The following is a 14696-nucleotide window of genomic DNA, read 5'->3' on the forward strand; positions in this document are numbered from 1 at the left end:
ACTTTACACATTATCTTGCTTCTCATAACAACTCTCCATTTTGGATATGAGAAATTTGAGAGTGACAGAGGCAACTTGCCTAAGTAAGTAGATTGATAAGTAGATTGAAAATCTAAGACCACATTCCATAGCCAAACTCCTTGTAAAAGCCATGTTGTCTAATATTTACCGTACAGATTACTGAGGACATTTATATTATAAAGGGGTAAGTATCATGGGGAGGGGAATGCTCATGAATAGTGGGTTAATCAAAAACAAATGTCACCTCAGTAGCAATGAACATTCCTATTGGCCAGGTGTTGGCTTCTGAGTAACAATCTTCAATAAAAAGAACCAGAATTCCTTGTTAAAATGGTTGATCACCCCCACCCCCACCCCTGAAGTGAAAAGATCTTGGGACCTCTTGAAATGTCAGAAAGTAAGAACATTCTCAGAGATGATTGGATAGATCCAAAAGTCAGCTTTAGAGGATCATACTGGGTTAATTTAGGATCATATGAGCACAAAAATAAATGATAGTTAAGAAGTATAACCATAAAAGTAGAAATGCATAGTCTCAATCAATACAAATAATAAAGAAGAAAGGAAAGCTTATCCTTACCATGTAATGGCAACTAATAAATATAGAGGGAATGATGGAATTATATTACCAGAATTTAGCAACCATTATAATAACCAGGCCGAGCTAGAATCACTAATCACTATAGCTAATCGGTAAAATTTTGAGGAGTAACAGGATGATATTTATATAGTCTCAAAGCATCTCTCAAAAAGATACTTGTTCATTACAAAGAGTAAAAAGGAGTTTATACTAGAGAGATGTTAAAAACAGCTTAGAAAAGGAATTTGTGTATGTGTGGTCTCAAAGGGTAAAATGTTAACTGGGGAACCTGACAAAAGATATGTGGGTGATTCTTTGTACAATTCTTACAACATTTATCTGTCTGAAATTATGTCAAAATAAAAAAAAATTACAAATGAACAAGCAAATCACAAGTGTAACATTTTTCTTTTTTCCCTTTTCCCATTCACTATTACTTCCCTTCTGGAGGACCAGGCACTGAGGAAGGAGGTGAAGAATGTGGCATTTCAACAGTGCCAAATTGAGGCTTAGAGCTAAAACACTAAAAGCTGGGCAAGAAAATAACAGGTCTCACCCACAGTGTGTGCCTAGGAAATTCTCAGGGCAGGATTCAGAGCTCTAGCTGCTTTCCTCATGCCAAACCCAGGATTCGGCTTTATGAGGTCTGAGGAGCACCTGGTGTCTGTGACTGGTGACATGCCCTGGTAATGATGCAAATTTTGTAATCTGAGGGGACTTCATATTCCTTTCCTCTCTTGATTCTTTCCCCAGCTCAGTGGCAGGGGCTGAGTAGTACTTAACTTCCATTTTATAGATGGGGAGACTGAATTATGTGTTCAAGGTCACCCTCCTCAAAGACTAGGCTTTCAAGCCTAAGGTTGCTGACTATTTAATGATAGGAAAATCACAGGACACCAGTAGCAAAGTGCTCAGTTATTCCTTCAATCACCAAGCCTAGGCTGGACATTTTTTTTCTGGTTCATTGTTTTCCAAAGCATGATCTAGGACCACCACCCAGGAATTTGCTAGAAATTAAAAAAAAAAAAAAAAAAAAAAGGAATATTAAAAAAACCAAGTACTCTCCAGATCTACTGAATCAGAGACTCTGGGAATGGGACCCACATACTTGATTTTAATAAATGTTCCTGGTGATTCTGATGCACATTGAAGTTAGCCACTGCTCTAGGTAATTGGAACTTTAACCTCTAATGCTTCTTATATCAATCACCTCTTTAGATAAGACTTCAAGTCTCTCGATTTAAGAAAAATAGGCAAAAACAGAACCCTGTAATAGAAACAAGCCTAAAAAGAAAAAGTATAATCATTTCCTTTTTAGTGAATTTCTATGACCTCTTAATGAATTGAACGCTGCATAGCTTGTACTGGGAATTACTGGGTTTCTTTAAAGTAGGCTCACAGTACCTGTTGGAGACTCAATAGTAGAGTTCCATAAGAGTTTGAGAGGAGGTACTGATGACAATTTTTCGTGGTTGACTAAGTTTTTTAAAAAGCCACTTCCAAGGGTACATTAACTAGTCAGCGGGAGGTGGGAGGTGGGGGCGGGGGTGGAGCGTGGGGAGGAGCGACGCTTGAAGCTCGGGAATCGGTGCCTTCCAAGTGTTGCCGAGTCCCTCCCTCTCCCCCCGCGCGCCTCTAGGTACGCTCACGGGCCCGTCACCTAAACGCACCCCTCTGGCCACCCACGCCACTTAGATCACCCTAGACACCGGACTCCTCGGAATTCCTCCGGCCTAGTCCAGCCAAGGGGATTCCCGGGCTCTGTGCGAACTGCCCGCCCCCTCGGCACCCTCCTCCTGGTCTCCGCCCCCGTCAGGGCCGCCGGGTGCCGAGGGCAGAGAGGGTGCAGCCGCTGGAAAATGAGCGGTGCCGGGAGGGTGGCCTGGAGCTGCAGGTAACGTGCTCGGGACCTCGGGCGGGGGCGGGCTCCGCACCCCTTCCCTTTCCTGCGCAGCGACCTGCTGCGCCCGCCTGCGGGCTGGGACTGCGCTCTGGCTGGCGTCCGCAGCAGCTGGGTCGCGGGGGGCGGTCAGCAGGACTCGGCGGGGACACTGACGCTCCCCACTTGCCGTGCAGCTACGTCCGGGCGGCTGTTCTCAGCACCGGCGAGGGACGGCGGCCGCGGTGAGCCGGGGCCGGGCGGCGGATGCCTCAGAAGATGGAGAAGTTTCTGCAGATCGCGCCTCACTCTCTAGCCATCGTCCTGGGCCCGGCCGAGGGGCCGGCAGGAGAGAGGCCCCGGGCCGCCCAGCCCGAGCCCCCGGTCCAGCCCCGGCAACTCGCCCGACACCACATCGGCTACGAGATCTTTGCGGATTTCAAGGCCGAGAACATGCAGCACTTCTGGAACAAGAAGGTCACGGCGGCGGTGGCCGAGACTTTCTTCCTGGGCTGGATCGACGAGCAGGTCCTGCTGATCCAGGGAAAGGAGGAGCATCTGGAAGCGCTGCGCGAGGGCTGGACCCGCCGGGCGCTGCGGCCACCTTCGGGCTTCCACATCCGCTGCCTGGGTGAGTGAGGCCGCGGCGCGCCCCGTCCAGTCGGGTCCATTTCTTCCGCGGTACCCCCAGCCTGCCCTGAGCCTGCCCGCCGCCAGCACCGCGGAGGTGACCGGTGCCTGGGCATCTCCGGATGCCTGCGCCTCGGCGCAGGGCGGGGGGACCGTCGGCCCTCTGGAAACTCGGGTTGGGGAACTTCCTGGCACCTAAAAGAGGGAGCTGTGCTTTTCCCCACACGCCTCCCGGGCCGGCCCACGGAGCCTCCCTGGCGGCGCAGGCGGCGCACCCCGGCGGGGCGGTGCCTGGGGGCGGCCAGGTAGGCGGCGCGGTGGTGGCGCGCGAGCTCAGCGGTGCGCGACCGCTCTGGGGTCTGTGAGTCTCACCTTGTCCGCGCAGCGCTGGCGGCGGAGGTGCGTGCAGAACTGAAGAAGGTAAAGAGCGCAGATTCAGGTAGCGTCAGGTAGCTGCGAGGCTCCAACTCCCAGGTGATGGCTGGCAGTTCAGGTGCGCCGCCCGCCCCCGGACGTCCTTTCCCAGGGTGGCGACCTCGGGGGACGCGTCAGGCAGCTCAGGTGTCGGCTGAATTTTTACGCACCTGCATTTCAGACAGAACGGTAGATTTCGTTTTAAATGTCTTGCCTCCAGTACTTTTTTCCACGTCATTTTGTGTGACTGAAGGAAGTAAGGGACAACAAAGGACGGAGAAAAAAGCCCGATCTCTTGTTGATGAAAGAGAAAAAGAAAAATGTTAAGAGGGGAAGGGAGTCGGAGAGGTGAATTTTGCCGCCGCACTTTCAATGTTGCCTTGACTGGCTGTTTTTTATTGCACTACTTAACATTTTTTCTTAATCCAGTTTGCATAGCTTTTCGAATTTGCTTTTTAGTTTTGTACCGTGGGCCCGGTGGCTAAAAGCGAGTATAGTAAATAGTAATGCTTTACGAAACGATTTCAAGGAAGAAAGCATTCTTTCTAGTTTCAGGGTTTAGAAATTCTTTCGTGACATTTTGGGAAGAGGTCAAAAGTTCAAACTCTAAAAGCAAAGTCGCCTTTTTCGTTACCCACGGTTGCTATGATGCCTTCCTCTGAAGGATTAGCTTTTACCTGCTAATGTGTTTTATATGCGCATGACAAATTCATAGCATTTTCAATTTTGTTGTGTTTTGTCTATTTTTGTATAGCAGAGATTTTTACAAAGCTGTCCTTGAATAGAGTAGATAAAAAGCAGCTTGCATCTTGTGGGTTTTGTAACCTGTGCTGCATTTCAAAAGATGCTTTAATTCTCCTCCACCACCACCTCCTCCTCCTCTTTTCCTTTTCTTTTTTTTTTTTTTAGTTTAGGAGAACCCTCAGTCGCCTTCATGTAATTAGGCTGCTTTAGTGAAAGGGCTGAGGTTAATACTTCTGAGACTTGATCTGCTCTTTTACTGTAGGGCTTTAACACATTAGGAAGAATATATATATATATATATATACATATATATATATATGTATATATATATACACACACACACACACATATATTTAACACATTAGGAAGAATATATATATATACATATATATGTATTCATAGTCATATTTATGCACTATATAGATTTTTCCTACAGCATTTTCATAGTTTGAGACTTGTTCTCATACTTTTTTTCTGCTTTTTATATTGGAAGTGGTCAAATATATTCAAAATTGGTATAATATGAAAACAGCATATTGAAACCTTCAGGTACCCAACTTCCAAATGTTTTACTTGCCAATTTTACTTCATCCACCCCTACCACCACCATTTTGAAATCTCAGATATGATAACATAATTTAATTTGTAAATATTTGTGTGTTCATTTTTTTCCATTTCAGCAGAATTTATAAGCTCATAAGAATTCATGATCTATCATATCCACCAAAGAGAAATATTTTGGCAGTTTTTAAAGGTTCCAAATTGCTGTAGTTGATTGTTGCCCTGATCTGGGTAGATTCAGGGAGTTGTTTCAGGCTAATGGTTTTCTGATGGGGCTTGCTATGGCTATTACAGTATTGATTGGCTCAACCCTCACCTTAGTTTCATCCTAGGAAGCAAAGGGACTTCCTCTTAAAAGGGAGGCATCAGATGAAAGAGCAGGGGTGATACCTGCTGATATTTGAGTGAGAACTTTCTTTTGAACTGCCTTGGCGGATCAACATCTCTACTGGAATTCCAGTTTTGCTTCAGTAATGATGGTACAACTCTGAATTGTTTGAAAGATTTTATCTGCTATAAAAATTCTCAAATGGAACCTTAGTGTCTGTTGCAGGCTTCCTCATTTTTCCTTCTTGCCACATATTTTATTGGGCTTTGTAATGCCAATGTCTGAGAGTCACTGATAACTGACTTGCAGGCTTTTTTTCTGAGCCACAGTACGAGTGATGACAAGGTCAAATGCTCAGAAAGAAGGGGCTGGGGATGCAAAACCACAGTGGAATGTCTAGCCAGAGCCTGGCTGAAACTGTACTCTGAGAAGAGTGATTGATGTTAACATAGGGATATCCTGGAATCTCTGAAATTTATATGCAAAAATAGGAATCAGTCACTGTCTTTGACACTTTGTTATTAGTAATACATTTCTTGCAGCATCTCTAGTCTGCATTACATATATTATCAGATATTTTTATACTACTTTGTGATTTTAGGTAATTATTTCATGAATGTGAAATACCTATAGAGTCAATCTCATCAACAAACACTGCAGAGGGCGCTGTTATTCCTACTGGTTGAATTTGAATGAAACTCATCAGTCACCAGTAGTCCTCTGAAAAAACTGGTAACCAAATGCTGGTTCAAGTTCTATTATTCTTATGGTAGATAATGATTATTCATAAAGTTGGTTGTTTTCTAGGTGTTCTCTTGGACCCCATTGTGGAGAGTTGTAATAAAACTCTTCTCTTAGATTGTCCCATTGAAGATCGGAGAGGAATGGCTTTGCTTCTGTTCTGGATTTTGATTTTCCTGGGTTTGTGCTCTCACAAAACCTACAGTAGAGAAGCTGCTCAGGGAGAAGCAGAGAAGGGTTTGCCTGGGCATTTTCCTGGCTAGTCTGCAGTACAGTTGAGGCAAATCCACAAGTTTATGTATTTTTTTTGTAACTTGAAAAATCTGTGTTGAAAAAATGCAAGCATTTTGGTGGCTATAATTCCAAAAGTTCTAACCAACTATAAAATTTTGGCAAAGGTTGGAAAACGAGGTAGTAATCACACGTTTTAACAAATAGCAGGGAATTAGGGAACTTGAAGAGAAAATAATTTTTTTTTAATATTCAGATCTCCTACTTAGAAATAACTTGCTATAATATTCAAGTCCATTCTTAGAAATAGCCTACTCTGGGCAAATGGAACAAAAGATCAGACATTTGATTTCTAGAACTCCCTTAAAAGGGCTGCATATGTGTATACGAGAAGTTAGTAGCATTTTAAAATTGTACTATATATTTTGAGTAAATCATATTAAAATAAATACCATACATATTTATTGAGGACTTACTAATGTTAGTCTCTGTGTCATTTTCTGAGACTAAGAAGGCATGCAGTTTGGGGGAGGGGATTCAGACATGAAAAACTGAGCATGTTAAGTGTTTTGAGGACTTCAGTTACTTTTGCCTTGTGAGTAGGTAGGGGCGGTTTCTTGGGAATGAGATGAGCTGCACCTTGTGCAGGTGCGTGTGGGAGATAGTGCAGAGTGGAGAGTTCAAACCATGTTTGGGAACTGGGTGGGGTGTACAGGGCAGAGTAGTGTAAGACAACAGAAAGGTAGACAAGGGCTGGATATGAAGATTTAGATGCCACTGGGAGCTTTTAAGCAGGAGGAGGGTGACAGTTTTTGATCTGTGATATAATGAGATTTGAGGGGCCAATGTGGGTGATGAATGGGACTAAAAGGGACTTAGAAACAGGAGTACCAGCTAAGAGTCCATGGAAGCAGTCATGGGCAGAAATGATAAGTACTGTATTTGTCTCTCATGGTCCATTGCACAGATACCCTGGGTGAACCCAGAGGACCTTAACCATAAATTCCATAAACCCTCAAGCATTAATGTGTAGCCACACACTCCCCTCCCTCCTTGGGGCTCCTGGATTTTCTCACCTGTCAATCCCCATGGGTTCCCTTGACTTCAGATCTCAGGGAACATGAGTGAGCCATCTCTGTTCCCTTCAGTGGCTCTTTACACTTTCCTGTTTGATCCTTAGATATTCAAATAATTAGGACCAAATATACTTTTTAGGACTTGAGTATTCTTTTTAGACTGTGTCAGAACTTGTAGTTTATGTTATAAAATTGTTTAGAACATATGGGCATCAAGATTTATATTCTATTCCAAATTAAAATTTTTTTTTTCAAAAAGTTGCTCTCTTGAAGCGTTTTCTCTAAGAAATCAAATTTCAAGAGAGAATTGTTAAAAAAAAAACTGTATACTCCAAAAACATTTGCATACACAGAGTTCGAGTTAAAGTGCTTGTTTAGGTCAGTTTAAAATTGAATAGTATTTCTAGACTGATAGTTTGAATCGCTCAACGATCGTTTTGAAGCCTTTTGAATTATAAATATCAATTCATTCAGCAACTGGAGCACCTGCCAATTTCTGGGTTTGGTTCTAGGCAGTACTAAAGTGGAGAACGAGGCAGGCATGGTTCTTTTGGAGGTTACATTTTAGTGAGGCATCAGATATTTAAAAATTTAAAGAAGAAAGGTGGAAAGATGGAGATTAATGGGGAGAAATGTCATAACAGTTAATATTTATTGATTATTTACTATTTTAGGTGCTTTATATTTATTAGCTAACCTTTTAGACTCCTGCACTCTTTAGATGTCTTTATATTACTGTTTCAGTCAGCTTTTTCATTGCTGTGTCTAAAAGGACCCAACCAGAACAACTGTAGAGGAGGAAAAGTTTATTTAAAGGCTCATGTTTCAGAGTTCTCAGTTCAAAGACAGCAGACTCCATTCCTGGGGGCCCAAGGTGATGTTGAACAACATGGCGGAAGAGTGTGGCAGAGGGAAGCAGCTCATATGAGGATCAGAAAGCAGAGAGAAAGCTCTACTTGCCAGATCCAACTATGTACCCCAAAGCCACACTGCAGTGCCCAATCTCCTCCAGCTACACCCCACCTGCCTTCAGTTACCACTCAATTAATCCGGTCAGATGATTAATTCACTGATTGGGTTAAGATTTTCATAACCCAATTGTTTCTTCTCTGAACTTTATTGCATTGTCTCTCACCTGAGCTTTTGGGGGACACCTCATATCCAAACCTACCTATTTTGAAAATGGGATATTGAGGAACAGAAAGATAAGTGCTATAGTTTAAATATTCTTTGTCCCCTGAGAAACTCATGTTATAATTTGCCATTGTGTTGGTTTTATATGGTGAGATCTTTTAAGAGGTGATTAGATCATTAAGTGGAGAATTATGCCTTTCTCAACTGAGTTAATTTTTGCAGTAATTACCTGGAGAGTGTGCTGTTATAAAATGAGGTTGCCTATAGTATTTTGCCCTTACCCACTTACCCTTTCAGCTTTCCACCATGTTATGATACTCTTGGAAGACAGTGTAGCTAATGCTCTTGCACTTCAACCTCCAAAAGCATTGGACAAAGAAATTCTTTTCTTTGTAAGTGACCCAGTCTCAGGTATTCTGTTATAGCAATAGAAAATGAACTAAGCAAATATTTCTCTAAGGACGTTTAATTAGTAAATGATAGAGGTAGACTCTATATCCAGGCAGATATATACGAGAGCAGTGTCTTGAATAATTACTATATACAAACTTATTTGAGGGAACATTTGAATGATGGGTCAGGCATCAGCCAAAAGTGATGGAGGAGCAGATGGAACCCATATTGGTGTGTTGGAGGAACAGAAAAGAAAGCCAGAGGGCCTGGCAAAGTTCAGGTCTTGAGGGGACTTGTGGGCTTATATTCTGTGGTGAGAAGATATGAGCATGCAATAAATATAGAGTGCTGGGTTGGGGACTGTAGAAAATCCAGAAAAGTCTGATGTGGGCCTCATTTTTAAAGAAGCTTACCTCTCATATTAAAATCTTAGGATTAAGTCTAAACAGTGAACACTGATGTGTTTAAAGTTTTATTGACATCTAGTAGTCATAATTTTTTTATGTATTACCTCACTCTGGCTCAAAGATATTTTAAGCAAAGGCATGTCAGTTTATTATACTAAAGCATTTAGAATGAACCTGTGAGATCTAGGCCTTACCTAACCATAACTGAGAGGTTTTGCAAAGATTTATACATTTCATTACTGATAGCTTACTTATGGTCTTGAGCACATGTTTGGTTCCTTGAGGGCTGCCTTTGAATTTGGAAAAGAAATTGCATAGAAAGGTAAATTTGCCAGTTGTTACTGAGTTCTTTAGAAGGGTTAGGGATCCGGGGATATAGCTCAGTTGGTAGAGTGCTTGCCTTGTAAGCACAAGGCCCTGGGTTCAATCCCCACCAATGCAAATAAGTAAATAAAGGGGTGCATAAAACAGAAAAGTTGTCTAGCTGGGCATATTGTACCAGAGTGAAGGTGCTTCTATTCTAGAGGATGATTGTATATTTTGGAACAAAACAAAAAAGCAGGGAAGTTTGTTGTATATAAGCTTTTTACTGCTAGTAATTTTAAACATTTTCAGTCTACTTATGGTATCTCACACAGTGATGATTTAATCAACTTAAAAAAAGAATTTTCAATCCAGCATGGTGGCATGTGTCAGTTGTGCCATACTGGGGAGGCTGAGGCAGGAGGATGCTTGAGCCCAATAGTTTGGGGCCAGTCGGAGCAACACAATAAGTCTTCATTTCTAAAAGCTAAAACAAAAACAGAATTTTCAGTGTATGGAGTGGTGTTAGCATAGTTACTGGAAGTTCAGAGATTGTACTTGAATCATTTTACTCAGTTTATATTTGTGAAACAAACTTTAAGCCTTGTAATATAGCGATAGACATGAGATAATTGCAGACACTAGGTAATATGGGGAACTAATTATCTGGTTTATAATTTATCTCACTTAAGATTAAATAGTAATACTGATAAGAAATTAGCTGTAGATCTAATGTACTAATATATAATACTATAATAATAAATATATCTTTAAGAAGGTCCAAGAGCTTTTGATAAATTGCTGAGTCTGATGTATTAGTTAACTTTGTGTTACTTGACAAAAATACCCAAAAAGAAAAACTTAGAGGAGGGAAAGTTTACTTTGATTCACAGTCCATAATGGGTCCATTCCATTACTCTGGGCCCAAGATGAGGCAGGACATCATGGCAGAAGGGTATGGTGGACGAGTCCTTCACACCTCACAGCAGCCAGGAAGCAGAGAGAGGGAAGTGGGAAGGGACCACAGGGAAGATACACCCTTCCAGGGAATGCCCCCAGTGACCCACCTCCTCTAGCCACACCCACCTGCCTACAGTTACTACCTACTCCATTTAAACTAGGATGAATTGATGAGGTACAGCTCTCACAATCCAGTCACTTCACCTCTGAACATTCCTGCATTAACACAGGAATTTTTTGGGGAAATCTCATATCCAGACCATAACATTTGAGTCACACTGTTATTGGAGGATTTGTTTTAGATAGCTTTTTGTATCTCGATATTAGCTGATCTCAACACTATTACACTATCAGAAGTAGACACTGTCAAGGGCCAGAGCTAGAGCTATTTCTTTGAAGAATTTGATAAAAGACTTAGATAAAGAGGTAAAGAGGATTCATTTAATCCTTTGGGTTGAAGATGAGGATGTACCATCCTAGGATTTAGAAAGTCCACATGAGCAGACTCCAGGTCTTCAGATGTTCTTATGATGTTAATAATGTGAATGAATACCTCTGTGTTGGAGAATTCACCTTTTTTATTCTTTTTTTTTTGGTACCCAGGGGTGCTTAGCCACTAAGCCACATCTCCAACCTTTTTTATATTTTATTTTGGGATGGGGTCTCAGGATTTCTCTAAGTTGCTGAGGACCTTGCTAAATTGCTGAGTCTGGCTTTGGACTTGCAATCTTCCTACCTCGGCCTCCTGAGCCACTGGGACAATTCCCCTGCGCCCAGTAAGTGAGAATTTACTCTTAAGACCTAAACACACACAATAAAAATCTATTTTCTCAATTTACTTTGAAAGCCCTAGAATATTATTTTCTAAAATGATTGTCTCATTTGCAGGCAAATGGATGAAACTGGAGAATATCATGATAAGTGAGATAAGCCAATCTCAAAAAACCAATGGACGAATGATATCGCTAATAAGTGGATGATGACACATAATGGGGGGTGGGAGGGGTTAGTGTTAGGGTTAGAATTAGGGTTAGGGAGGGGGGTAAGAATGGAGGAAGGAAGGACTGTATAGAGGGAAAAGAGGGGTGGGAGGGGTGGGGGGAAGGGGAAAAAATAACAGAATGAATCAAACAACATTACCCTATGTAAATTTATGATTACACAAATGGTATGCCTTTACGCCATGTACAAACAGAGAAACAACATGTATCCCATTTGTTTACAATAATAAAAAAAAAATAAAATAAAATGATTGTCTCTGTAACCAGGATGTCACATGATCCTTTGCAGAACACATCATATCTTTTAGTTTATTTCCAGGTCGTGGTTACCGGTAACTAGTAATAAGCTCAAAATAATCTCCTTCTCATGGATCTAGGGTCCTTGGAACCCCCTAAAGGTTTACCAGTGTCTTTAAGAGGTAGAATCCAGTCTGGTGGGATTCCATCTTCTTGCCGCCTGAGATTCCTGCAGTCTTCTGTCTTCATGGTGGACCCAAGGATGCTGAGAGATGCTGGCTCAAAGGATGGGCACAGAACCCAACAGTTCTTTCTTTTGATTCTTCCTCAGGGACTTTGGATTTCATATGTTTTTAGTCTCTCTCTGCACCTTTTATTCAGTGCTGGGTCAGGCAGCTTCCCTGATCCTTCCTGCGCAGCTCCTCTATTTTTTTTCCTCCAGGGTTTGGGCAATTTTTTCCTTTCAAACTTTTGCAACAAAATGTTAGGATTACATCTGTCTTTCTACTTCTAAGTAAAGTTTTATGCCCTCCCCACTCGTTATTTATTGATTTTTTTTAACAAAAGTTCTTTTTCTGTGTCCATTTCCAGGACAATAGATCCAGTACGTGTTCCTCCAGAGAAAGTCATCTTCAGATGACAGGCTTCTCCTACTGCCACCACATCAACCACTCATACCTGCAGGTGACCTTCTAGGTCCAAGATTTCCTGACACCCTCATGCTGAAAAAGAGGGGAGAACGTCTAGAGTGCTAGAGAGGGGTACACAACCACTGAGACCATTTTCAAAATAAAAATTGTATTTCTGTACAGAAACCCCTAAATCTTTAGCTCTTACCCCTTTAAGAGGCTTTCTCCTTTTGAATGGCCCTGCAGATTTTCTAAGCCAAACAAAGCAGCCCTTCAGCCTGCTGCAACTGTCAGTGTTTGCTGCCACTTCCACTCTTGCTACCAATTCTCCTTTTCTTCCTTCTTGGTAATTTGGCTTTGACATCTTCTTGAAGGTGGCATCTGTGCTTTATGCTATTAATTTTCCAGCTTAGTTTCTTATATTTTCCACTTGCTTGATGGCCTTTGGTGGGAGGATTGAACTGGGCGAGGCTGAGCTTGGGGATGGGGGGATGGGCAGGTGAGGTCCCATATGCTTTTGGAGTCAACGGAGATACACAGGGTGTGTGATGGGGAGAAGGTGGGAGTGTGGGAAAGAGCACACGTCCAGATGGGGAGCTGAAAAATGGCAAAGGTGGTAACAGAAGGGGAGAGAGAAGAGAAGAGGATCTTCTGTCAGCGTCAGAACTATGTGGTTAATGTGAGATTGCAGGATGACTTTAGGTTGGAAGGAATCTTGCTGTAAGCCAGGTTGCTTCGTTGAAAATTCTGTCTAGTGGGATTTAGGGCTGAACCCTCTGCATTCTCTCAACCTATCTTGCCAAGGCAGGCGGAGGATTAAGATATCTAATATGGTCATCTCTTGGTATCCTCGTGAGATTCATTTCAGGACCCTTCTTGGATACTAGAATCCTCAGATGTTCAAGTCCCTGAGAATGGTGTAGCATTTGCATATAACCTACATGCATCCTCCAGTATACTTGAATCTCTAGATGACCTATAAACCTAATATGGTTTAAATGCTGTGTAAATAGTTGCTATACTTTATTGTTTAGGGAAAAATGACAAGAACAAAATCTGTCCACATTGATCACAAATGCATTTTTTTCTGAATATTTTGATTTGTGGTTGGTGGAATCTGCAAATCCTGAAACAGCAAATAAGAAATGTGTATTCTGGACTGTTCACCTTGGATTTTTTTCCCCTCCAAATCTCTGTTGTCTGGCCAATAAACTAGACACTTCTGGACCCCCCGTAGGAGTGAGTGGATGATTCAGCTCATTGAACACTGCCATTCTTTTAGAAAGACATTCTCATTCTTCATCTCATCCGTTGCACCTGCATCCATCCTGACTCTTATTTTGTTGCCCATATTCCTCCGGTCCTTCTCCTTCCAAGATAATGACCTATTACCATCTCGGTTCTGATAACTCATCATTTGCCCCCCTGTTCCTTCTGGTTGGGTTCTGATAAGCTCGGAAAGCCTTGGAAAGCCTGCTGACTTTGGAGTTAATACAGAACCATAGGAAACATGAGTAATTCTTTTTTCTTATCATGGGAGACTTTGTGACTGGCATGATTTATCTAGGTTGATCACTCTCCTTTCATCAGAGCCTGGTTATTAATTTGTTAAAAAAATGTTTGTTCAAGGCAAGTGTTTAATGGTTAGTAGACCATGAAGCACTAATGTAGAATAACAAAAGCATTGCTTTAGAAACCACCTCTGCTTCCAGATAATGGTGGTTACTCTAGTGTCTTTTTTTAAAAAAAAAATTACCTGTATCATCAACATTTTCTTTTATATTGAAAAAGGAACATTCTAAAAGACAGTCTGTGTACATATGCTGCTTCATTTCATTAATGCTTGCTATTCCCACCTCAGAGTTGGTAGGGGTAGAGTAACAGGAGAAGAGGAAGAATGAACAATTATTAATGTTTACCGTGGGATCAGGGATTATTCTAAGCACTTTCTATACATTCTCAATTAATACTAAGAGAGGTATTGTTAATCTTGTTTCCATTTCATGGAAGAGGAGACTGAGATTCAGGGAGTAGCTTTGAATGAGCAATACAAATTTCAGCCCAGTAGTCTGACTACAGAGTTTCTGCTGTTAACCCTTTTGAGACTGTAGGCCATTTCTGCTGGCAAAGTTTGACTTTGTTCACTTGCATTGAAAAAAATACATATATATATACACACACACAATGCACATATGTATATATATATATATATATACATATATAGATATGGTACTGTAAATTTCTTCTGAAAGTTAAAAATTGAAGACTTGTATTATGATTTATGAAACTTGATTAAAATGTGCAAATATCTCAGCAAATAAATTAAGCAGAATACTAAAGATAATGCTTTGGTCTTGCTATTTTAAGTCAGACAAGTGGTACTGCTTCGAACATCTGTAGAAAGTGACACAAACTTTTGGGTGACTT

The 14696-nt window shown here is 41.6% G+C and overlaps 1 protein-coding gene across 1 annotated transcript; it reads left to right on the forward strand.

Annotated features, from left to right (window-relative positions):
• The first annotated feature begins 2297 nt into the window (after positions 1-2297).
• LOC124983080 (storkhead-box protein 1-like) lies at positions 2298-12348 on the forward strand. The gene is made up of 2 exons (XM_047549987.1): positions 2298-3111; positions 12232-12348. The coding sequence occupies exons 1-2, from the start codon at positions 2748-2750 to the stop codon at positions 12237-12239; spliced, it is 372 nt and encodes a 123-aa protein (XP_047405943.1). The 5' UTR covers positions 2298-2747; the 3' UTR covers positions 12240-12348.
• Positions 12349-14696: the final 2348 nt, after the last annotated feature.

Source organism: Sciurus carolinensis, chromosome 4 (genome assembly GCF_902686445.1).
Source record: "Sciurus carolinensis chromosome 4, mSciCar1.2, whole genome shotgun sequence".
NCBI lineage: Eukaryota > Metazoa > Chordata > Mammalia > Rodentia > Sciuridae > Sciurus > Sciurus carolinensis.

Coding starts and splice junctions, on each gene's coding strand:
- LOC124983080 (XM_047549987.1), top strand. CDS start 2,748: ATGCCTCAGAAGATGGAGAAGTTTCTGCAGATCGCGCCTCACTCTCTA.